Genomic DNA, 22,196 nt, shown 5'->3' with positions numbered 1-22,196 from the left:
CCCTGCTGTGGAGCCTCTGCCCTTAGGTCCTCCGCAGGGCCCCAGCCTGGGGGGACCCTCCCCAGACCTGACCGGCCCCCTCCCTTGTCCACAGGGCGTGGTCACAGCCGCTGTCAGCCTCATCACCTGCCTCTGCAAGAAGAACCCTGACGACTTCAAGACCTGTGTCTCCCTGGCTGTGTCTCGCCTAAGCCGGGTAGGTGTGGGCTCCGTGCTGGCTGCAGAGGTGTCCTGTGCCTCTGACAGCTCTCTGGTCCCCCTTCTTCCCTGAGAGGCAGCCCAGCCCTGTGGTCACAATTTTAGGCCCTGATCTGGGTTCAGACCAGTGTGGCCACTTCTTGGCTCTGTGGTGCTGGGCAAAGTGGTTGCCTCTCTGGGCCTCGGTTGCCCCATAGGTTCAGTGGGAATAGCAGTGCTGCCTCATAGCACAGCTGCTGTAGACAAAGCACCCAGAATGGGGCCTGCATTGGGGCCTGCCAAGCGAGAGCCGCCCACCTAATGCCCCCCGCCTCCCCTCCCCTGCCCCCCACCTCCCCTCTTCCGCCCCCTGCCTCCTCTTCTGCCTCTGCTGACCATGCTGCTTTTCCCTTGTGCCTCTCCTGTCCCCCTCACCACCTTTGCTTCTGTCCTTGAAGGACCCCAAGGCCTCCTCTGTGCCTGGGTCTTTGTGGCATGACATCAGGGACATGTATGAGTCCGACTGTCAGACCTCGAAGAGCTCCCTGTTCTGCTGGGAGAAGGGCGTGTGGCAGGGGAGGTGACTCAGTCAGACTGTGCATAAGGGGTACCTTGTATCATCATGGAGGGAGCTCAGAGTATTGGAGGTGCCCGGTGGAGGCATGTAACCTGCTGAGGAGCCCAGGAGGGCTTCCTGGGGGAGGTAGTTCTGAATTGATGCTTGAAGTATATGAGTGTTTCCTAAAAAAAATATTCCCTGTGCCCATAGGAGGAGGCCTGGATTTTTTTTTTATATTTATTTTTATCTTTAGTTGTAGTTGGACACAATACCCTTATTTTATTTATTTGTTTTTACGTAGTGCTGAGGATCGAACCCAGGGCCTTGCACATGTGAGGTGAGCGCTCTACCACTGAGCTACAACCCCCCCCCCTTTTTTTTTTACTGGGGATTGAACCAGGGGTACATAACCCCTCAGCCACATCCCCAGCCCTTTTTTAAATTTTTTGAGAAAGGGTCTCACTGAGTTGTTTAAGGCCTCGCTAAGTTGCTGAGGCTTGTCAAGAACTTGTGATCCTCCTACCTCAGCCTCCTGAGCCACTGGGATTACAGGGATGCGCCATCAGGCCCAGCAAGGCCTGGATTTTTGAGCAAAGGCGCAGACCACTCTTTCGTTCTGTTCCTGTTTCTTTCATTCATTCACCACACATCTGTGCCAGGCCCTTGTGAGAGACACAAGACAAGAGACGGGGTGGGGCACATGCTGTCATAGAGGTGGCTCAGAGCACTGTGAGAGTGCTTCCTGGAGACAGGGTTTTCAGAGTCAAGTAGGAGTTCGCCATGAGGAAAAAGTCACAGGATCTGATGTTTCACCCATTCCCTGCGCCCTTCCTCCAGCCTCCTCCATTCTGCCCCTGTATCAAGCCCAGGAACCCAGGGAAGTGTGGGACCCAGTTATGGTTCCCGAGTAGTGCCAGTGTGGCACAGGCTCTAGTAGAGGAGTCCTGGGCAGGGGAGGCTCAGAGTCAAGAGTGAGATGCCTGAGCCTGGGGACTGTCACAGAAGGGAACCAGCAGAGACTTCTGTCCCCCTGGAGCCAGCAGGTCCCTGTCCCACTGTCTTAGCATGTGCTCAAGGGACTCAGTTTCCTGCTCTGTAGAACCATTACTCCTTCAGCATCCCCTGGAGGGCGGTACTTGCTCCAGAGCACGGTGCTGACAGCCCCCATCACTAACTCCCACCCCGGCCTATGCCCACCCCTGGCCTCCTCCCCGCAGATCGTCTCTTCGGCCTCCACCGACCTCCAGGACTACACCTACTACTTTGTGCCCGCGCCCTGGCTGTCCGTGAAGCTCCTGCGGCTGCTGCAGTGCTACCCTCCTCCAGGTAACACTACGGCCCGCTGTCCATGGCTCGGAACTCTGCCCGGGCTTTGTCTTGAGCTGGGTGGACACCTCTAGCTCTTGTGCTGCTGCAGGGGTGAGGGGCGGCTCAGACCCCAGTGCTTCCTGCCCTGGCTGGGCTCCCTGCAGCGCCGCAGCCAGGGGCTGTTAGCAGGCCTGTTCTATACGGGAGGAGACCAAGGGTTAGAGGGCTCCTGGCCCAGGGTCGCACAACTGGTCAGAGGACAGTTCCTGGCTGGTCTGTTGAGGTTTTCACCTCTGGTAGGGGGGACCTTCTCCCACTGCCCACAGCCATGACAGCTGTCCTGTATGGAACTCCTGCAGTGAGCCAGGTGCTGGGCAGGGCTGCTCCACACGCCCCCAGTAGAGCTGTGAGGAATAATTGTCTGGGAGAAGAGTCCATGTTATATAAACAGGGAGACTGAGGCCTGGTGGTAAGATGTGGCCATCCCAGGCAGAGTCTGACCCCTCCCTGGACACCTGGCCAGGCTCCCCCAAGCTTTCAGTGCCTCACCACGTGGCCTCGAGAGGCAGTGTGGGGGGACCCTGTGCTGAGGTGCTTGCACACAGGCGGTGTCACAGAACAAGTTCCCTTGAGACAGCTGGTGCCCAGCACCTGCTGCAGGCCAGGGCTGCTGTGTGCAGTCTCCACGACCAGGTGTGCACGAGGCACCCGTGTGTATCTGCCCGTGTCTGCGTGTGCATGACTGGGTGTGAGCACATCAGCATCTGTATTGTGTGTGCACACGTCTGTCTACATGTCTGTGTGAATACCTGTGTACGTGCACACCTGTGTCCATGTGCGTCCCTATGTATGTGTGTGTGAGTCACCAACTGAACATATGATGCAGGTGACACCAAAGGCCCTTCCCAGCAGTGAGGCCAGTGATAAAATACTGTCTGGGGTCTCCTGCCTTCTCTGGGTTCCAGGAATTGCACACATGGCCCTGCTCCTGCATGGGGCTGGAGGAATCCCATCTAGTGCCAACTCTTCCACCAGGTGGCACTGGGCTACCTGCAGTTCATTTCCAATGTGTTATGAAAAGTTTCCCAAGAGAAAAAATCCCATTACACAGACTTCATATTTTGCTGTGTCTCTACATCTGGTTCTGTTTTGTTCTGAATGGGGACAGAGCTCTTGCCTAGCATGTTTGAGGCCCCAGGTTTCATCCCCAGCACTGGAAAAAATTATTTTTCTGAAATACTTAAAAGTAGAAATAGGGGGCTGGGGTTGGGCTCAGCGGTAGAGCACTCGCCTAGCACATGTGAGGCCCTGGGTTCGACCCTCAGCAGCACATAAAAATAAATAAATTAAGTAAAGGTATTGTATCCAACTACAATTAAAAAATAAATATTTTTAAAAAGTAGAAATAGCCAGGTGTGGTGGTACACACCTGTGATCCCAGTAGCTTGGGAGGCTGAGACAGGAGGATCGTGAGTTAAAAGCCAACCTCAGCAAAGGCGAGACACTAAGCAACTCAGTGAGAACCTATCTCTAAATATTAAAGTACAAAATAGGGCTGGGGATGTGGCTCAGTGGTTGAGTGCCCCTGAGTTCAATCCCCAGTACCAAAAAAAAAAAAAAAAGCAGAAATAAATAACAGTTTTATCTTTAAATGTTTTGTTACATATTTGTTAAAACTGTGTGGGCATTTTCAGTCACAGCTACAAGTCTGTTGTCACACGTCAGGCTGATTCCCTACTGTTTACTTAATTTTCCCCATAATGTCTTTCAGAGTTGATGTAAAGCAGAATCTTATCAAGGCCTAAGGTTGAGTTTGAATATTATTTCTCACATTTTACCTGAAAGAGTTGCCTATTTTATTGCCTAACATTAACTTTTGTCCTTACTATTATGAAAACTTTTCAAACTTAAAGATAGCTTTGGAGAACAGTGTCACAAATACCAAGCACTGCCCTCCGGATTCAGTGGCCATTAGAGCACTGCTCTGTTTGTACCCCCCTTTGCTCTCAGACACACACTTGCCAAATGACTGTGAAAGTAGATTTGCAAAAGCCAGCCTACAATCCTGGCTACTGGGGAGGCTCAGGCAGGAGGATTGCCAGTTTGAGGCTGGCCTTAGCAACTTAGCAAGAACCTGTCTCAAAATAAAGAAGTACCTGGAAGCGGTGGCACACATCTGTAATCTCAGCTACTCAGGAGGCTGAGGCAGGAGGATCATGAGTTTAAAGCTAGCCTTAGCAGAAAGGAAGGCACTAAGCAACTCAGTGAGACCCTGTCTCTAAAGAAAATACAAAAAAGGGCTGGGATGTGGTTCAGTAGTTGAGTGCCCTTGAGTTCAACCCCCAATACCAAAAAAATAAGAAAAAAAAATTTAAAAAAAATAAAGAAGGGCTGGGGATATAGCTCAGTTGGTAAAGTGCTTGCCTTGAGTGTTCAAGGCCCTGGGTTCAATTTCCAGCACCACAAAAATAAATAAATACAGAAAGAAAGAAGTGAAATGGGCTGGAGAATGTTGCGCAGTGATAGAACACTTCCCTGTACTTACTTGCCTAGCATTTGTGAGACCCTGGGTGGGTTTTTTGTTTGTTTGTTTGTTTTGATACTGGGGATTTTACTCAGGGGCACTCAATCACTGAGCCACACCCCCAGCTCTATTTTGTATTTTATTTAGAGACAGGGTCTCACTGAGTTGCTTAGTGTTTTGCCTTTGCTGAGGCTGGCTTTGAACTCGCAATCCTCCTGTCTCAGCCTCCCCAGCTGCTGGGATTACAGGACTGTGCCTGGCTACCACTTTCCTTTTACTCTTAATCCCCACCGCCACACAGACCTCTTTTGGGAGAAGCCAGGACAATTGTGTCCCTCAGTGTGTCCCACATTTTAGATTTGGCCAATTGGCCTTTGGGTGACTTTTAGCTGTTCTGTAAATTTCCCAATAGATTTGGGGCTGATGGTTTTTGCTAGAACACCGGACAGCGATTCTGTGCACTTGATAGCACATCACATTTCAGGATATATCAGTGATTGGAGTTCCTGTGGGCTTCTGGCTGGCATCCCTCAGTCTCAGCAGAGGGGGAGCTCTGGGGGCACTGGGGCGCTTTCCCACTGTTGAACTCCTAGCGCCCGGTGAGGAGCACAGCCTGGGCAAGCACACCATGGTCTTCTAGGCCAGCGGCTGAGGGCCAGTGCTTGGTGCTGGGCACGCAGATGATCCTTGGGAAGGTCTAGGGTTGGGAGTGCTTTCTTAGTCCCGGGAGGATTCTAATGAACACCGGGCTGCACAAGGGGAAAGTAAGGCTCGCAGGGGCGGAGCCTCTTGCCCAGCGGAGTCATGGCAGAGGGGCTGAGAGCTTGAGCTCAAGTCTAGAGATGGATTCTCTGTCTCAGGGGTGCCTTCTGGCCCTTCCCCTGCTGGGCTGGAGACTTGAGAAGTGTTGAGGAAGCAAAGACCCTGGCCTGGAGCAGCAAGGATCCCCAGGCCCAGAAGCAGCCTGAGCTCTTCCCCTGAAGAGGAGAGCAGTGGCAGGGCTGCTGCCTCACTGGGAGGACCAGCTTTGTGTGGTGTGTCCCCTGTTTCCCAGAGGATGCGGCTGTGAAGGGACGGCTGGTGGAATGTCTGGAGACCGTGCTCAACAAGGCCCAGGAGCCTCCCAAGTCCAAGAAGGTGCAGCACTCCAATGCCAAGAATGCCATCCTCTTTGAGACCATCAGCCTCATCATCCACTATGACAGGTGTCCACCGAGCGGCTGAGACTGGAGGCTAGACCCCTGCGCCTAAGGGAGGAGGCTGGGCCTGGACCCCTGGGTCCAAGGGAGGAGGGCTGGGCCTGGACCCTGGGTCTGAGGGAGGAGGCTGGGCCTGGACCCCTGGATCTGAGGGAGGAGGCTGGGCCTGGACCCTGGGTCTGAGGGAGGAGGCTGGGCCTGGACCCCTGGATCTGAGGGAGGAGGCTGGGCCTGGACCCTGGGTCTGAGGGAGGAGGGCTGGAACCTGGTAAGACAAGGATGGAGGTATCAAATGTTACCCCACAGAATTTATGCTGGGGCTCTGCCTAGGAGGCAGAATTTCTGTTGGCCTTTATTTGGACTCATCTGGGTCCCCAGGAAGGTCAGGACCAGGATGTAGGGGTGGGCAGAAGTTAAGACCTGGATCCTGGGGGAGCAGTGAGGCCTGGACTTCTGCCTCACATCCCATCTCCGTTCCTCCCCTGCCACTCCTCCCTCATGCCCTGCCTGCGATGCCAGTGAGCCCAACCTCCTGGTGCGGGCCTGCAACCAGCTGGGTCAGTTCCTGCAGCATCGAGAGACCAACCTGCGCTACCTGGCCCTGGAGAGCATGTGCACACTGGCCAGCTCCGAGTTCTCCCACGAGGCTGTCAAGACCCACATCGACACGGTCATCAATGCTCTCAAGGTTTGGCCTTGCAAAGCCTGCCCTGGGCCCTTGACCCACCTCAGTGGCCCTTGAGTGGCCAGTGCTGTGCCCCAAGGGAGCTTAGAACCCAGCCTGACCCTGATGTCTTCCCTCAGACGGAGCGGGATGTCAGCGTTCGGCAGCGGGCAGCCGACCTCCTGTATGCCATGTGTGACCGGAGCAACGCCAAGCAGATTGTGTCAGAGATGCTGCGGTACCTGGAAACGGCTGACTATGCCATCCGCGAAGAGATTGTGAGTCTTAAGTGGACTGGAGCCTGGACTTCTGGGTCAGAGAGAAGGTCCGGGACCTGGACTCCTGGGTCTCCAGATGAGGACTGTGGTGAGCCAAGACCCAGGTGAGTCCAAAGGCTGCTCCCGCCTGGTCAACCAAAAGCCTCTCCTGCTCCCTTCCTGTGGCAGGTACTGAAGGTGGCCATCCTGGCTGAGAAGTATGCGGTGGACTACAGCTGGTACGTGGACACCATCCTCAACCTCATCCGCATTGCTGGTGACTATGTGAGTGAGGAGGTGTGGTACCGTGTGCTGCAGATTGTCACCAATCGTGATGACGTCCAGGGCTATGCCGCCAAGACTGTTTTTGAGGTCAGCATCCTTCTCTGTGACCCCCATGTCAGGACACAGATGCTGAGCAAGGACAGCTGGGCTGTGGGACCCAGGCCGCCATCCTGCTGCTGCCCCTGCACTGTGCCCCAAGCTCCATGCCTTTGCCCCTCTGGACTACCCAAGGCGCAGGACCTGTGGCTTCTTGAGCCTGATAGAGAATCCACAGAGCATGGTTGTGGGTCCCAGCATGTAGTGTCCCATCCGTGGGTCTTGGTAGTTTCCATTTCCTGTACCCATGGAAGGAGGCCCAGTGCTACCCCATTTTCCTCCCTGTGTGAGCGTGGGCCAGTCCTTAACCTCTCTGTGCCTGTCGCCCTATCTGTAGTCCCACCTGTGTTACAAAGGTTCCACCTGTTAACAGCAAGCAGGGCCTAGTCCTATGCCTGGTGCATGCAGTGCACAAAGCCACTGACCCTCTCCTTGTCTTGGCCTCCTCCCACCAGGCCCTCCAGGCCCCAGCCTGTCATGAGAATATGGTGAAGGTTGGTGGCTACATCCTCGGGGAGTTTGGGAACCTAATTGCTGGAGACCCCCGCTCCAGGTAAGGGAGCCTCAGGCTGGGGGGTGAACACCTGAGCTTCTGAGGGGTCCAGAGCTTGGGGAACCTCTAGGATAGTCTCAGGGCTGATAATGATGGGTCTCCAGGAATTCCCTTGGCCTTTCACTCCAAGCACCTGACCCGGTAAGAGAACCCAAGTCCCAGGAGTCAGGGACAGGATGATGCAGTGACCGCTGCCGTGGGGAGTGTCAGCCCCTTGGGCCAGCCCATGGTCCTGGAGAGGGCTCCCGGGGGAGGCAGCTCCTGAGGGCTTTCTGCAGGGTGGTGGTGCCCAGCTGCTGCTGACCCGGCCCCTTGCTCAGCCCCCCAGTGCAGTTCTCCCTGCTCCACTCCAAGTTCCACCTGTGCAGCGTGGCCACTCGAGCCCTGCTGCTGTCCACCTACATCAAGTTCATCAACCTCTTCCCCGAGACCAAGGCCACCATCCAGGGCGTGCTGAGAGCCGGCTCCCAGCTGCGCAACGCCGACGTGGAGCTGCAGCAGCGCGCCGTGGAGTACCTCACCCTCAGCTCGGTGGCCAGCACGGACGTCCTGGTCAGCATCTGCCCACCTCCACGGGCCCTCCCTCTTCTTAGGACTGAGGGCCCCTGCCTGACCCGCCCATCCCCCCGCAGGCCACAGTGCTGGAGGAGATGCCACCCTTCCCTGAGCGCGAGTCCTCCATCCTGGCCAAGCTGAAGCGCAAGAAGGGGCCAGGGGCCGGTAGCGCTCTGGATGATGGCCGGAGGGACGCCAGCAGCAATGACATCAATGGGGGTGTGGAGCCCACCCCCAGTACCGTGGTGAGCCCCACAGAGCGGCCCACATGCTTGGCTGGGGCTGGGTCCTGCAGTGGCCACCTCGGCTCAGCTCCACCCCCACCTCTTACAGTCCACACCTTCGCCCTCCGCCGACCTCCTGGGGCTGCGGGCAGCCCCTCCCCCAGCGGCACCCCCAGCTCCTGCAGGTGCTGGGAACCTCCTGGTGGACGTCTTCTCTGATGGCCCGACTGCCCAGCCCAGCCTGGGGCCCACCCCTGAGCAGGCCTTCCTCAGGTACTGCTGCCTCGCTCCCTTCTCCCCGCCCAGGGATGGCCCCTCAGCTTCTGCCCCGTTTCTGCTCAGCCCCTCTCCCCACTCCTCTGTGTCCCTGATGCCTTTGCCAGCCCCATGCTACCTCCCTCTGGCCACCCTGTGTTCTCCTTTCCCATCACCATTTCTTAGTCTGCTCTTCCTTTTCTCCTTCCCTCTCCCTTTCTCTCTTTCTTGACCCTTTTGCTGCCTCTCTGGGATTGGCTGCCTGCCGCACCTGTCTTCTCTGTCTGCTCTGGGATTGGATGGCCCAGCGAGCTGGAGCCGCCTGCCCCTGAGAGCCCCATGGCTTTGCTGGCCGACCCAGCTCCAGCTGCTGAGTAAGGGGTGGACTCCGGGTGGGGGCAGACTCTGGTGGTCCCAGGGTGGGTTGGGGGACTGGACACTCTGGTCAAGAGGTTTCTGATGATCAGCAGAGGCAGGGATTGGAGGAAAGTGAAACTTGAGGCCCCCTGGTGGGGAGCAGGCATTTGCCAGGGTCCCATTTGCATTGGTGGCAGCTGCTGGTCTGATTCTAGAGTTCTCTGAGGTTCTTTGGAGAGGCTGGGCATGTGAATTCTGGGGTTCTGACCTTCTCGGGCTTGTGTCTTGTACCCTCTTCCTCCAGCCCCCCAATTTCCTTCATGTCTCACTCCTTTCCCCATCCCCAGCCCAGGTCCTGAGGACATCGGCCCTCCCATCCCCGAAGCTGATGAACTGCTGAATAAGTGAGTCCCAGGAGAGATGGGCAAGGGTGACAGGGACAAGTGGGGAGTCCAGGCCAGGCACCCTGCCATCCTAAACTCCCCCACCATCCCGTCCAGGTTTGTGTGCAAGAATAACGGGGTCCTGTTTGAGAACCAGCTACTGCAGATTGGAGTCAAGTCTGAGTTCCGGCAGAACCTGGGTGTGTTCCACTGCCCTATAGGGAAAGGGTTGGTGGGAGAACTTGGCTTGGCTGGTGGTCAGGGATGAGGTCAGAACTCAGATGGAGCCCTGCCTCCCCACCCACCCCAGGCCGCATGTATCTCTTCTATGGCAACAAGACCTCAGTGCAGTTCCAAAACTTCTCGCCCACCGTTGTCCACCCGGGAGACCTCCAGACTCATATCCTCTCAGGCCTGGCCCACTAGGAAACCTAGGCTGGGGGCGCGCGTTTGAAGTGACTGCTTGACTTCAACCTACGTCCAGACTTGTTTAGCCCTAGTACTGTGAGACCTTGGACATGTGGTTACATTTCTTGAGATTTGGTGTCATCATCTGTAAGTTGGGCTTCTGGGTCTCTTCCCCCAGGGACAGATGATAATGAATGATGTGCAGGAGACGTGACTCTTGGAACCACAGCTGCCCTCATCCTTATTTTGTCCATATGAGGCCACCCATGCCCTAATGTGGTCCTGTATCAGGCTTCATGCCTGCACTGACAGTGCCTCCAGCACTTGGGAGCCCCAGCTGGCTCTAAGTGCCCCCCCCCCCCCCAGGGACTTCTCTGTGGAACTTGGGCCGAGTCACTTTGTCTCTCCTAGCCTTCCTAACCCTTCTGCGGGGCATAGGTCCTCCTCTTCCTTCTGGAAGATCAGAGCAGTTGGAAAACTTTGGAAGCGTGTCCGGCAGTGCCAGTCTTCTCCCGCTTCTGTGAAATTAGAGGGGCTAGACCCCTAAAGTCAGAGCACCTTTTCAGTTTTGTTCTTCATTCATTAATCTGTGTAGCACATGGGTTAGGGTGGGAGTGCTTGATGGCAGGTGTGAATGACACAGTGACCACACTAATGGCCACCATCTGTGTGGAACAGACAAGTACTTGTGAAAAATTCTCTCATTGACTCCTGAGGACATTGTACACATGTCCATCTTGCAAATGAGGACAAGAGAGATTAGTTTGCCCATAGTCACCAACTGCTGAGAGCAGGGAGTCAGCCGCGGGTCCCCACCTCCCACCCAGGCCCTAGCCAGTAATAGAGCCACAATAAAGGCCTCCAGTCCCGAGAGGCAGCTAGGTGGCTCCAAGGTTTCTGCCTAGGAGCTGGTTCTTGCCTTCAGGGCTCCTCAAAGACCAGAAATCCAGGGTTGTGCCAAGATCCCCTCAGGGCATCCCACCAGTACCCCTGGCTTCCTTGACCTTTGGGGGACACAGCTGGCTGTGCAGACCAAGCGCGTGGCCGCGCAGGTGGACGGCGGAGCGCAGGTGCAGCAAGTGCTCAACATCGAGTGTCTGCGGGACTTCCTGACGCCACCCCTGCTGTCGGTTCGCTTCCGGTGAGTTGCTTGGCACTGGCACAGCGCTCCCAGGAAGGCAGGGCTTCCAGGGTGAGGGTGCGGGGCCTGACGGAGCCCTTCCTCTCCTGCCAGGTATGGTGGCGCCCCGCAGTCCCTCACCCTAAAGCTCCCGGTGACCATCAACAAGTTCTTCCAGCCCACGGAGATGGCGGCCCAGGACTTCTTCCAGCGTTGGAAGCAGCTGAGCCTGTGAGCAGCGGGGGCGGGGCGGCTGGGCCGTAGCTGGGGGCTCATCAGGGTGCCAGGTCCCTGACTCTGCCTCCCTCGCCTCCCAGCCCGCTGCAGGAAGCGCAGAAAATCTTCAAAGCCAACCACCCCATGGACGCCGAAGTTACCAAGGCCAAGGTGAGGCTGGGGGCGCGCGTTTGAAGTGACTGCTTGACTTCCCTGAGCCTGTTCCGCCACCTGTACAGTGGGATCATTTCCCTTAAACAAGGATTTTGGAGACAGGGATGTTGTCGGGAGCTTGCAGAGCTCTTGCACTGACAGCCTCTCCCCCACACAGCTTCTGGGGTTTGGCTCAGCTCTCCTGGACAATGTGGACCCCAACCCCGAGAACTTCGTGGGAGCTGGAATCATCCAGACGAAAGCCCTGCAGGTGGGCTGTCTGCTGCGGCTGGAGCCCAATGCGCAGGCTCAGGTGCGTTTTGCTGAGGGAGGCCTGAGGCCAGGGCTGACTCCTAGGCTGACCTGTACCCTCAGTCTGGGTGCGTCTTGCTGTTTTAATCCCATCCCCCTCTTTGACACGGCCCGTGTCCCTGCTTCCTCCGTCTTACTGCACACTCTGCTCTTCCTTACCCAATTTCTGCCTCTCCAGGTCTTCCGCACCTTTCTTGTTCCGTTATCCTTCCCTCATTTCTCATCGTCCCTATGTCACCCTCTTGGGCTCTCTCCCCTCTTGCTTGGCTTCTGTTTCCTCTGAGTCCTTCCCCAATGTCCCCATCCAGATGTATCGGCTGACCCTGCGCACCAGCAAGGAGCCCGTCTCCCGCCACCTGTGTGAGCTGCTGGCCCAGCAGTTTTGAGCCCTGGACCCCGCCCGGGGGATGTGGCCATCACCAGGCAGCCCTAGAACTGAGGCAGCTGTGGTGGGTGGGGCAGTGAGGGGACCTCCACTGGCGACAGGGAAGACCCCAGGGGTAGGGGGATGCCTGGGACCTTCCTCCGGCCTTTTGTATTTTTATTTTTGTTCATCTGCTGCTGTTTACATTCTGGGGGGGCAAGGGGGAGCCCCTCCCTCCCTTCCCCCCCAAGCACAGAGGGGAGAGGGGCCAGGGAAGTGGGCGCCTCCTCCCCTCCCACCCTTCCCCACCGTCGCCCCTCCAACCTCTCCCCGTCCAGGGGCTGTGTATTATTGTGAGCGAATAAACAGAGAGACGCTAACAGCCCCGCGTCTTTGCTGGCTGTCTGTCCTGGGTGGTTCAAAGGAGCGGGCTGAGGGTGTGCAGTGTGTGGGTGGCCAGGCTTCGAAGCCCATGGGTGGGGCTCTGAGGAGCCAGCAGCAGCAGCAGCAGCCGCAGCCCCAGCTGCAGAGCTATCAGTCGCAACCCTGTGCCTGGCTCCTCGGGCCCCAACACAAGGTAGCAGGCTCGAGGCAGCTGGGCCCGGCTGACGTCATCCTCCACCTTTTCCAGTGGCTCTGGGGAAGGACAGGGAGAGCTGAGGCAACCAGTGGGACTCGGCAAGGTTGCTAACACTGAAAGCCACTCCCCACCCTAGGCCCAGGTTTGGAGTCTGCGTGGACTCCCCGGCGCAGGCTTTGGGGCCTCCTTCCAGAGCAGGCCTTCCAGTTCAGCTGGCTGTCCTTAACCTGAAGAGGGCCAGTGGCGTCCTCCCTCCACTCACGCTCTTCCCGCCCAGCCTTGGTCCTTGTTTTCCCGGGAATCCTGTGTGTGGCACTAGGCAGTCCTCTTGGTAACACAAATAGCAACATGAAGGTGACACCACAAGCTAGACAGTAGGTTGTGACACCCAAGCTGGAGCTTCATGGAGCAGCTGATGGGGGAGATGGCGCTGTAGAGCTCAGAAGGGGTCTAGCCTCAGATGACCCTGCACAGATGTGCTAAGTTAATTGGGTCTTCACAGGGCTACGCTATCATCATCTGGTCCCTTCCTTCTCTGGAGCCTCATGGATTCTATGACTACCTTTTCTTTCTAACCCGAGTCTGCAGACGCCTCACTCCCCACACTGGGCAAAGCTGTGCTTTTAGCTGTAGTGTGGAGTGTCCAGAGGCTGTGGATAGGGGAGCCTGACCACTAGGGTCTGAATCATGGCTTGGCCCCTTACCAGCCGAGCTTCAACCTCCTGCCTTCAATATGGGAACAATGACAGAACAGGGTGACCCTCACCTAGAGTGGGTCCTTACATTTAAAAATATGACTAGAGAAAAGGCCTTGTGGTAATTATTATCAACTAGTAGGATTAGCCAAGAAAGTCTGAAGCCAGGGAGGCTCCACACCCTCCCTTCTGCCTGTGTCAATGCTCTGCTCAAGGGGAACCGTGGCCAGGGCGGGCTGAGTTTTCCTCGGTCTCTCCAGTGTCCCCTAGCATTGCCTCTCACCTGGTGGGAAATGTGTGCTCGTGACTAAGGCGTAGAAATGGCGGAGGAGGCGCCTGCGCTGTTCTGGAGAAGGTCCTGAAGGGTTGAAGAGCCGGTGATGGGGGGCCCCTCCCGGGCCCACCGCCCTCCCCATCAGCCCTCTTCCTCGGTCACCTTTATCCCCCAAAGGCTCCACGGTAAAGAGGCAACGTTTCAGTTCCAGGTGGAGGAGCAGCAGTCTGGGGGAAAGGAGATGTCAGGGCCAGAAGAGAGGGAATGAGGACCGCCACCCCACTCCCTGCCAAGCCCTACCCGAGGATGTCCTTGTGCAGGGGGAAGCCGTCGGGCAGCCCTCGGGGGCCCAGCGGCAGGCAGGCCCGCAGCGGGTCCAACACTGGCTGCCACCAGCGCTCCAGAAGCTGCAGGGGGCGTGGTCAGGTGGGGGCGACAGAGGAAGAAAGGAGCGCAGGACGACCCTGAGGGGCGAGGCAGGGACCAGGGAAAGGGGGCGTGGGAAAGCTAGGGCGAAAATGATTGGTGCGCACTGGGAAGAGGGCGGGCCCGGAGGGAAGAAGCCGCTGGAGGGGCGCAGGTAGAGGGTGTCACCAAGTTGGGAGCCGAGCCGCAAGGGCCTGATTCACCTGAGGATCCAACTGGCTGAGGGGCGGGCGCGGACCGCAGAGCAGACACAGCTCCAAACCCGGTAGCAACGTCAGGGTCAGGAGCCGATGTGGGACCTGAAGCAGGAGATAGGGTGAGGGCTCTAGGGGCCACCCCGGCGCACTTGCCCCAGGGCACAGATCCTGCTGTCCTGCCTACTCACCGTGGGACTCCCGTGGGGCAGGTACACCGGGTAGTCCCGAGCGGCCTGTGGTGGCAGGGATCCCACCAACCAGGGGAGCAGCACGGCCTCCGGTGTCCCCAGCCGCCACCATCCCTCTGTCGCTGACACCACCCGGCCTGACACTATCAGACTGACAAAGCCTGTTCCCATGGCTTCAGCGAACCCAGAGAGAGCTTCCTGGGAAAGGAGGCAGACCGGAAGTCAGGAGACAAGAGCAGGGGCAGCAGTGACCCCTGAAGTGCAAGGAGGGGAAGGAGACCCACACACACTGTTCAGAGACTGCTGAGTGGCCAAGCTTATGTCTCACCCTCTCTGAGCCCGAGTTCCTTCACCTTTCTTGTGCAGTCACAATCCACAGCTCACACTGTGAGGCTTGGTTAAGCTGACCAGCCTGACCTGTGCATGCTGAGGCTGATGCTTTTAACGGCAGCAGCTAACATCTGATGATTCCTATTATGGGCCAAGTAGACACAATCGATGAACTACTGAAGCTCAGAGAGGTCAAGTCACCAGAGGAAAGTGGTGGCCACACCAGGTAAATGAACAAAAGCAGTATTTTGGGAAAGGTAGACGGAAATTCACCAAGTGAAGGAAGAGCATGTTCCAAGGTTAGGAAGCTGGAAAGTTGTTGGATTTTGTGGGGCTAGAGAGACAGGTGGGAAGGTAGTTTGTGGATTTTGCAACAGCTTGGCAAAATTCTACAAGCCCTAAAAACCAGGCTGAAGGGCTGGCAGCTTGTCCCGAGGGAAGTGGAAGCCATGGAGGAGCTGTGGGCAGGGAAGGGGCAGAGCTGATTCTCAGTGCATAAAGATTCTTCTGGAGCCAAGCAGGGGCTGGACTGGGGGTCAGAAATATAGGAGTTTGGACAATGGTCCAGGGAAAGAGGATGAAACTGAACCAGAGCCACAGGGACAGATTTAGGAGTTTCCATGCCTTGCCAATACCTGCAGGAGAGGCCCCTCTGGAGGAATCACGCAGTCTACACACTGGGTCAGGTCTCCGATGAGTTCTGGGTCCCCCAAGAAGCTGTCAATGAGGTGATAACTGGCCTGGCAGAGGGAGAAGGGAGAAACTGGACCCAAGTGGGTCCCAGATCTGCTACTTCCTCCAGAGAAAAACTGGCAATGCTGGGCCTAGCTCCAAGGTCAGATAACCAAGTTGCCCCCAAAACGATGGGGTCTTGCTGCTCCAGAGGCTGCTGGAGTGTAGTCCCCAAATGGCAGGAAGGACATAGGCAACTTAGCTTCCCATCCTGTCCTATAGCCTCACCCTCAACTCCTTCTTCAGCCTCTCTACATTGCGGATGTTGGTCAGTTCTTCAAGTCCCACAAAAAGAACCTAGAAGAACCACACAGGAGAGCAGGAAATCCTTGACAACAGTCCTACTAGAGGAGACAGTACCTGAACTCCCCAGTCTGAGAGAGAACTGGTACTGAAGACCAGAATTCCTGGGTTCTGGGGAAGGAGGAAGTTGGGAGCTTGGACTTCGAGGTCTGAGGGAGAAGGATGCTAAGAGCTCAAAGCTCTGGGTTTAGAAGAGAACTGGGGATTCTCACCATGGCCCCGAATACCATCTGGAGTAGTCTCTCAAGCTTCAGCTCCGAGGTGCCTTCCTCAGATGACAGAACAATGAGGGTGATGCTGTGGGAACCGAAGATGAGAAGAGAAAATGAGTCCAGGCCTGGGAAACAGGACAACAGGTATAGTAGAGTCTGATCCTTAATCCTAGAATATTAGTTACATCCTCCCTCAGCCAGTCAGGTATCCAAGAGTAACTAGATTGTCAAAGATCCCACAGCCAGAGGAACAGCCGCAAGGCCTCTGGGGTCTTCTTCAACATGGGCTGGCATCACCCAGGCCCGTACCCACCCCAAGCTCCCTCCTAAGACCTGTCATGGAAGCTTTTCCACACCACGGTTGTGTCCTTGGTCCTTGCAGAGCTCAGCTGTACCTCCAAATTCTGCCCGAACATATGGACTCCATTGAGGGAGCCAATGACAGAGAACGGGAGCTGGGGAGGAGTTGGAGGCATAAGACAAGAGCACCCCACGCCTCCTCCTAGATACCCAAGTGTCTGTGCTCCCGAGCCCCTCCCTTTCCATATCTCCCGGTAGCCCCTCCTCCAGGAGCCAGGCTTATTGTCCCCCTTGGATTTCTGAACTCAGACCGGAAGTTTCCCCAAACCCTTCTCCCTTGAAGATTTGGAGTCTAAAGCACCCTCACCCCCTTCTATTTAAATCCAGGTCAAGGTCCCACCTGCTGACGGGAGGGGGCGCCGCCGCGGCTGCTCCTGCAGAACAGGGGGACCCCGCTGGAGGCCGCGAGGCACAGCAGATGCACGGAGCCGCCGGTCCCCTCCTCTCCCATTTGGACCCACCCCCCGCCGCGGCGTGGCGCGCGATTATCCGCTGGGGCCCCCAGTGCCGGTCTGGGAGCTTGGTGGTAATCACACTAAGTCGGCCTGCCGTCCGGAGCCGCCAGAGGGCGAGATGGGAAGCTAATCGGTAGACGACTGAACTCCCGCCTTCCATCCAACTCAGCTCCTCTTCCGCCCCAGCCGGAAGTCACATTACCCCCAACAAAGATGACGGCTAATTGTATGGCAAAGTTTTGTACTTTCTTCCTGACGCGGTTGTTCACTTATGTAACGAGAAGAATAAAGTGGATTTCGTGAAGATGGCGATAGTGCCAAAGTGTTTCCTAGCAACTATCCTACGGGCTCTAATAACTTATATTCTAATTAAAACAAAACTTGCCCCGATCAAAGATGGCGACAGTGGTAAGGTGTTGCCTAGCAACCACATTCCCTCTGGATTTCCATTTCGTGGTGATAAACATTGTGCCCCACTTAAAGATGGCGACCGTGCAAGCTGTTGCCTAGTAACCACCATTCACTCTAATTTCCATTGTGAAAGGAAAAACAGCCGAGCCCGGCTCAAAGATGGCTGCTTGTCCAAGTCCCAGCACCCTCCTTCGGGCAATATCGAGAAAAAAACCCCACACACTTTTGAAAGTGGTTTGGTCCGGGAAGCGTTGCCTAGTAACCACCGAAGGAGATAGTTGTTTTTGTTAATAGAAAAAGGGAATTCTTTATTCTCCCGAATCATCAAAATTATATTACTTTCATAACAAATTTATACATGGCAGTGTACAATGTAAAATGAGAAAATACTACTCAAATTCTTTCTCTAAAATAAACAACAAAAAATGTACAGAATGCATACATGTTTCCGCAAATGTGATCATTATACCAACATTTTCATGTCTTTTCTCTTCAAAAAGTATGTGTGCTTCATGTTTTTTGTCTTAAAATCAATTTTATGGATGTAAAAAATTGATTTGAACAATCCTCTATTGACACATATTAGATTCTTTCCTGTGTGTGTTCAAAGTGATATATTAAATCTCCATTGATTTAGCAGTTTATTCTTCTCTCTCTCTTTTTTTTTTGTGGTGTTGGGGATTAGAACCTAGGGCCTTCTGCATGCGAAGCAAGCACTCTAACAACTGAGTTATATCCCCAGCACCAGTTTGTTTCTTTCTTTGTGGTAATAGTTACCTTTATTTATGCAAGCATATTGAAAACATACAATAAATTTTAAATAATTTGTTTCTTTTCTTTTTATGGTATTGGCAATTGAACTCAGGGATAATCAACACTGAGCTACATCCCCAGCTCTTTTTATTTTTTATTTTGAGATAGGGTCTCACTAAATTGCTGAGGGTCTTGCAAAATTGCTGACACTGGCCTTGAACTGGTGATCCTCCTGCCTCCATCTCCGGAGTGACTGGGATTACAGGAAAGCACCAATAGGCAACATTTGTTTCTTTACAAATGTTTTGTTTTCATTCTGGATTTGATTTTTAATAAGGAATAAAAAGTTAAGATCTTTATCCTGCACATTAAATTGCAACAAACTTCTACAAGAAATAGTTTGCTAAATAAAATGTTTCTTTCCAGGCTGGGGCTGTGGCTCAGGGGTAGAGTGCTTGCCTAGCACATGGGAATCCGTGGGTTCAATCCTCAGCACCACATAAAAATAAATAAATAAATAAAGGTATTGTGTCCAACTACCAACTACAGCTATAAATAAATAAATAAAATATTTCTTTCCATAGGCCCAATTTTGTTTCCTTTTTATTTTTTTTAAATATTTAAAAATTACTTTTATTTTATTTATTTATTTTTATGTGGCACTAAGGATAGAGCCCAGTGGGACTGAGTTATAGTCCCAGCCATTATTTTTAATTTTGAGGCAGGGTCTCACAAAGTTGCCAAGGCTGGCCTCAAACTTGCAATCCTCCTGCCTCAGCCTTCTGAGTTGCTGGAATTACAAGTGTGCACCACCATGCCTTGCCTGTTTTTAAAATTTTAAAGCTATTTTCACTTCCTAATTTTACATTTTTAGTAATACAGATGTGTGTGTGTATGTGTGTTTGTATGTGTGTATTATTTTTTCTATACTGGACATTGAACCTAGGGCCACATATGTGCAAGGCAAGCACCCTACCATTGAGCTGCATCCCCAGCCCAATATGTATTTTTTTGTTTTGTTTGTTTGATTTGGTAAGTGGGGATTGAACTCAGGCACACTCAACCACTGAACCACATCTCCAGCCTTATTTTGTATTTTATTTAGAGACAGGGTCTCACTGAGTTACTTAGTGCCTTACTAAATTGCAGAAGCTGGCTTTGAACTTGTGATCCTCATGCCTCAGTTTCCTGAGCTTCTGGGATTACAGGCCTGCACCACCTAGCCTGGCTTTTGTTTTGTTTTGAGATGGAATTTCACACTTGAGATGTTCATGCCTCAGCCTCTGGAATAATTGGGACTATATGGATGGGTCCCTGCATCTGACTTCTTGATATTTTCTTGCTGTTGGCTGAGTTTTGCAATTGTGTCTTCAGTAAGCTGCTTCTAAAATGGATCGCAGTGATGTCCACCCTCTGGTATTCACTCCCTCTCCTCTTTTCTTGTTTGTGAACAGATTTTTAATAAATGTAATCTATTTTTCATAAATGGGATATGGTAAAAGTGATGGGAGGTCACTTCTGAGAGTGGTTATAAAGTCACCTTCTGTCTGGCTTGAATGCACTCTCCTTTGCTGTTATGCAGCAAGCTGCTGGGTTGTGACCAGCTTAGTCAAGACTCAGAATCAAGGTTGGCCTCTGGCCAATAGCCTGTGAACTGAATCCTGCCAACAACTGTGTGAGTGAATGTGGTTTGTTCTGTTTGATCATAGGAATGATTGCAACCCTGGCCACCATTTCAGCTACAGCCTGGAAGAACCCCTGAAGCACAGGACCCAGATAAGCCATGGCTGGACATCTGGTCTACAGAAACCTTGAAACAATGTTATTGTATTGCACATTGAGCTTGGGAGTAATCTGCTACATGGCACAAGATAATTAAGACAATTTCCCCTGCCACTTTTGCACAATGTGAACCTAAGATTTCCAGCACTTTGGAATCTTTTTTTGCAGCCCTTAGCATTATAAGCTCTTAGCTCACCCAGAGCCTGGAGGCTGAGGCAGGAGGATCACAAATTCAAGGCCAGCTTCAGCAATTTAGTGAGGGCTGGGAAAGTGGCTCAGTGGCAAAGTTCCCCTGGGTTTACTTCCCAGAAAAGCAGGTTGTGTTAAGGGAGAAAACTTGGTGTGTGTGTGGGGAAAGGGGGGGCGGGTCAGGTCCATTCCTATTGTATTACTTGAGGGGGGGCGTGTCTAGCTCCATTGACTTTGGTTTCTGTGGTCTCTTATTAATAGTCCTCATTTTAATTTTAATTTTATCTTATTTTTGGCTAATTTGGATACTAATTCAAGTAAAACAATTATAAAAAGACTAATAGATGTGGAAAATGAAAAATCCCCCAAGATAATGTGGCCTGAGAAAAGAAAGTGAAAAAGAACACTGTGAACAAATGTTTTCCTGGTGCTAGTTGCAGGCAGGAAGGAGGTGTCTCATCACACCTAAAGTGATAGCCTCTGAGGGGCATTGACCTTCCTCAGAGTCAGTCCTCTCCAGATGCTGAACACAAACCCCTGACCCAAGAGCTCAAATTCCTAAACGCTCAAACTGACCCCTTCATGATTGGTAGGACAAACCCCAAACTCCTGGGTGACCAAGAAAACTGATATGACCATCTCTCAGGATAACCTACTTAAGCCCAGTCCCTTCCTTTGTTCAGTGGCTCATTTTCCACCAGGAAAGTGGGTCCATTCCCATAGATGTAGTCCCCTTCCTGAATAAAAGCTGAAATGATCTGTGAAGTTTGCATTCAGCGGGTCTCTTTTTTCTAACAAAGATATTTTGAGATAATTGGGAACAAATGATTATGGACTTAGCCTTAGATGATACTAAGAAATAATTTTGTTACAGTGCTGTGGGCAACAGACTGGTTGAGAAGCAGCACTTGGAGAGAAGAACTCCAAACTTTATTTTATGTTGGTGGGCCCAGAGGAAAACAAACTAAATCCGCACCACGTTTCAAACAATACTTAACCGCTATTTGGTGCTCTATAATTTCTAGTCTGCATGACAGAAGGCCTTCCCTGGGGGTTTCTATTGGGAAGCCTGTTTACAAAACAAAAAGCAGTAAGAGAAACTCACTTTTTTTCACAGGCACCTGATAAATCTCTCAGGAGCCACAAGACAGGGCTGTTTACATTTCAAAAAGGAGTAGGAAGACTCCTAGAGATAGTTATTTACAATCCAAAAGGTGGGGACCCAAAGTTAATTAGGTTTCTCAAGGTAAAGTTCTTGTAATTTAATTTAATTTTTTTTTTATTAATTTAATTTTTTTAAAGACTGTTTAAAGAGAGAGAAAGAGAATTTTTTAGTTTTCTGCGGATACAACATCTTTGTTTGTATGCTGAGGATCGAACCCTGACCGCATGCATGCCAGGCGAGCGCGCTACTGCTTGAGCCACATCCCTAGCCCCTTGTAATTTAATTTTACAACTGGTCTGGTTTTGCCATCTTAATGGGTGATAGTGGCACAGTGGTTACATAAGAAAGTGTCCTTGAATTCTGAAAGACGCCTGACAACCATGTGGAGGTAAAATTACATGATTTTAGGAATTTTCTTTAAAAGGTTTCTGCAAAGAAAACGAAAGACAAGAGGGATTATGGATAAAATAAATGGGAGAAGTGGTGATACGGCTTTGATATCAAAATACTTTGATGCTGAATAAGGACATTGATGGTGGGCTGGGGTTGTGGCTCAGTGGAAGAGCGCTTGCCTAGCATGTGCGGGGCCCTGAGTTCAATCCTCAGCACCACATAAAAATAAATAAATAAAAATAAAGGTATTGTGTCCAACTACAACTAAAAATTAAACAAAAAAAAAAAGAATATCAATGGTCAGTCTTATTCAAACACAGGCCTCCCACGCAGAGGCTAGCCTGTAGACATATTCAGGAGCACCAACCAGGCCTGTTTCAGAAGCCCTGGAAAACTAAAACTGGGGGTGAAACTGGATGGAAGTTACCGAAGGCAATAGCCTGAATACCTTTTCAGTTCCTATTTTACATACATTTGCACCATGCCCTAAGCAGAATCCTATGCCAACTCCTAAGTTGGCACACCAAAATGGGTTTTTCTGCTATCCAGTCCCCTCCTGCACCAGCTTGGCAGGCATTCTATCTCTTCTAATTAAATAAATCCTGCTCTGTTTACTCTTCCGTTCCATGATTGTGGCTTTTATTCTTCAAAATTTCTTAGACAAGAACCCAGAGGAAATTGGTGAAGTTGGAACCTAGCCTCACCTCAAAACTCCGGTGGTTTCAGTACTGCTGTGTTTGAAAGGGAATGCACATTTTTGCCTTAAAATATAGTGCTGAACT

The 22,196-nt window shown here is 52.8% G+C and overlaps 2 protein-coding genes across 4 annotated transcripts in view; one reads left to right on the top strand and one right to left on the bottom strand.

Annotated features, from left to right (window-relative positions):
* Ap2a1 (adaptor related protein complex 2 subunit alpha 1) overlaps positions 1 to 12,351 on the top strand; it is a 33,604-nt gene extending 21,253 nt beyond the window's left edge. Inside the window, exons 6-24 of one of the 2 annotated variants that reach the window (XM_058586037.1) lie at positions 95 to 196; positions 1,954 to 2,062; positions 5,623 to 5,773; positions 6,287 to 6,455; positions 6,572 to 6,709; positions 6,878 to 7,060; positions 7,525 to 7,622; positions 7,943 to 8,174; positions 8,255 to 8,422; positions 8,511 to 8,674; positions 8,965 to 9,030; positions 9,361 to 9,417; positions 9,514 to 9,596; positions 9,707 to 9,797; positions 10,823 to 10,945; positions 11,039 to 11,155; positions 11,242 to 11,311; positions 11,472 to 11,606; positions 11,914 to 12,351. In XM_058586037.1, the coding sequence (XP_058442020.1) occupies positions 95 to 196; positions 1,954 to 2,062; positions 5,623 to 5,773; positions 6,287 to 6,455; positions 6,572 to 6,709; positions 6,878 to 7,060; positions 7,525 to 7,622; positions 7,943 to 8,174; positions 8,255 to 8,422; positions 8,511 to 8,674; positions 8,965 to 9,030; positions 9,361 to 9,417; positions 9,514 to 9,596; positions 9,707 to 9,797; positions 10,823 to 10,945; positions 11,039 to 11,155; positions 11,242 to 11,311; positions 11,472 to 11,606; positions 11,914 to 11,991 (2,334 nt within the window). In that variant the 3' untranslated portion in view covers positions 11,992 to 12,351. The remainder of the gene's footprint in view (positions 1 to 94; positions 197 to 1,953; positions 2,063 to 5,622; positions 5,774 to 6,286; positions 6,456 to 6,571; positions 6,710 to 6,877; positions 7,061 to 7,524; positions 7,623 to 7,942; positions 8,175 to 8,254; positions 8,423 to 8,510; positions 8,675 to 8,964; positions 9,031 to 9,360; positions 9,418 to 9,513; positions 9,597 to 9,706; positions 9,798 to 10,822; positions 10,946 to 11,038; positions 11,156 to 11,241; positions 11,312 to 11,471; positions 11,607 to 11,913) is intronic. The other variant, XM_058586038.1, reaches the window with a different exon arrangement.
* Fuz (fuzzy planar cell polarity protein) lies at positions 12,130 to 16,935 on the bottom strand. 2 transcript variants are annotated; one of them, XM_046465932.2, is made up of 11 exons: positions 16,607 to 16,852; positions 16,240 to 16,361; positions 15,907 to 15,991; positions 15,620 to 15,688; positions 15,295 to 15,399; positions 14,330 to 14,527; positions 14,148 to 14,243; positions 13,819 to 13,925; positions 13,681 to 13,745; positions 13,528 to 13,602; positions 12,130 to 12,605 (listed from the first exon to the last, which is right to left on the bottom strand). In XM_046465932.2, exons 1-11 carry the CDS (start codon positions 16,715 to 16,717, stop codon positions 12,388 to 12,390), a joined length of 1,251 nt encoding a protein of 416 aa, XP_046321888.1. In that variant the 5' UTR covers positions 16,718 to 16,852; the 3' UTR covers positions 12,130 to 12,387. The 2 variants fall into 2 exon arrangements, with proteins under 2 accessions (XP_046321888.1, XP_046321887.1); XM_046465931.2 differs by lacking the exon at positions 16,240 to 16,361 and having other exon boundaries at positions 16,607 to 16,935.
* Positions 16,936 to 22,196: the final 5,261 nt, after the last annotated feature.

Source organism: Marmota monax, unplaced genomic scaffold, assembly GCF_021218885.2.
Source record: "Marmota monax isolate L192 unplaced genomic scaffold, Marmota_monax_Labrador192_F-V1.1 WCK01_AAM20220418_F8-fsc00160, whole genome shotgun sequence".
NCBI classification, from domain to species: Eukaryota; Metazoa; Chordata; class Mammalia; order Rodentia; family Sciuridae; genus Marmota; species Marmota monax.
Note: the sequence above shows the minus strand (reverse complement) of the source record. Positions and strands in the feature narration are given on the sequence as shown.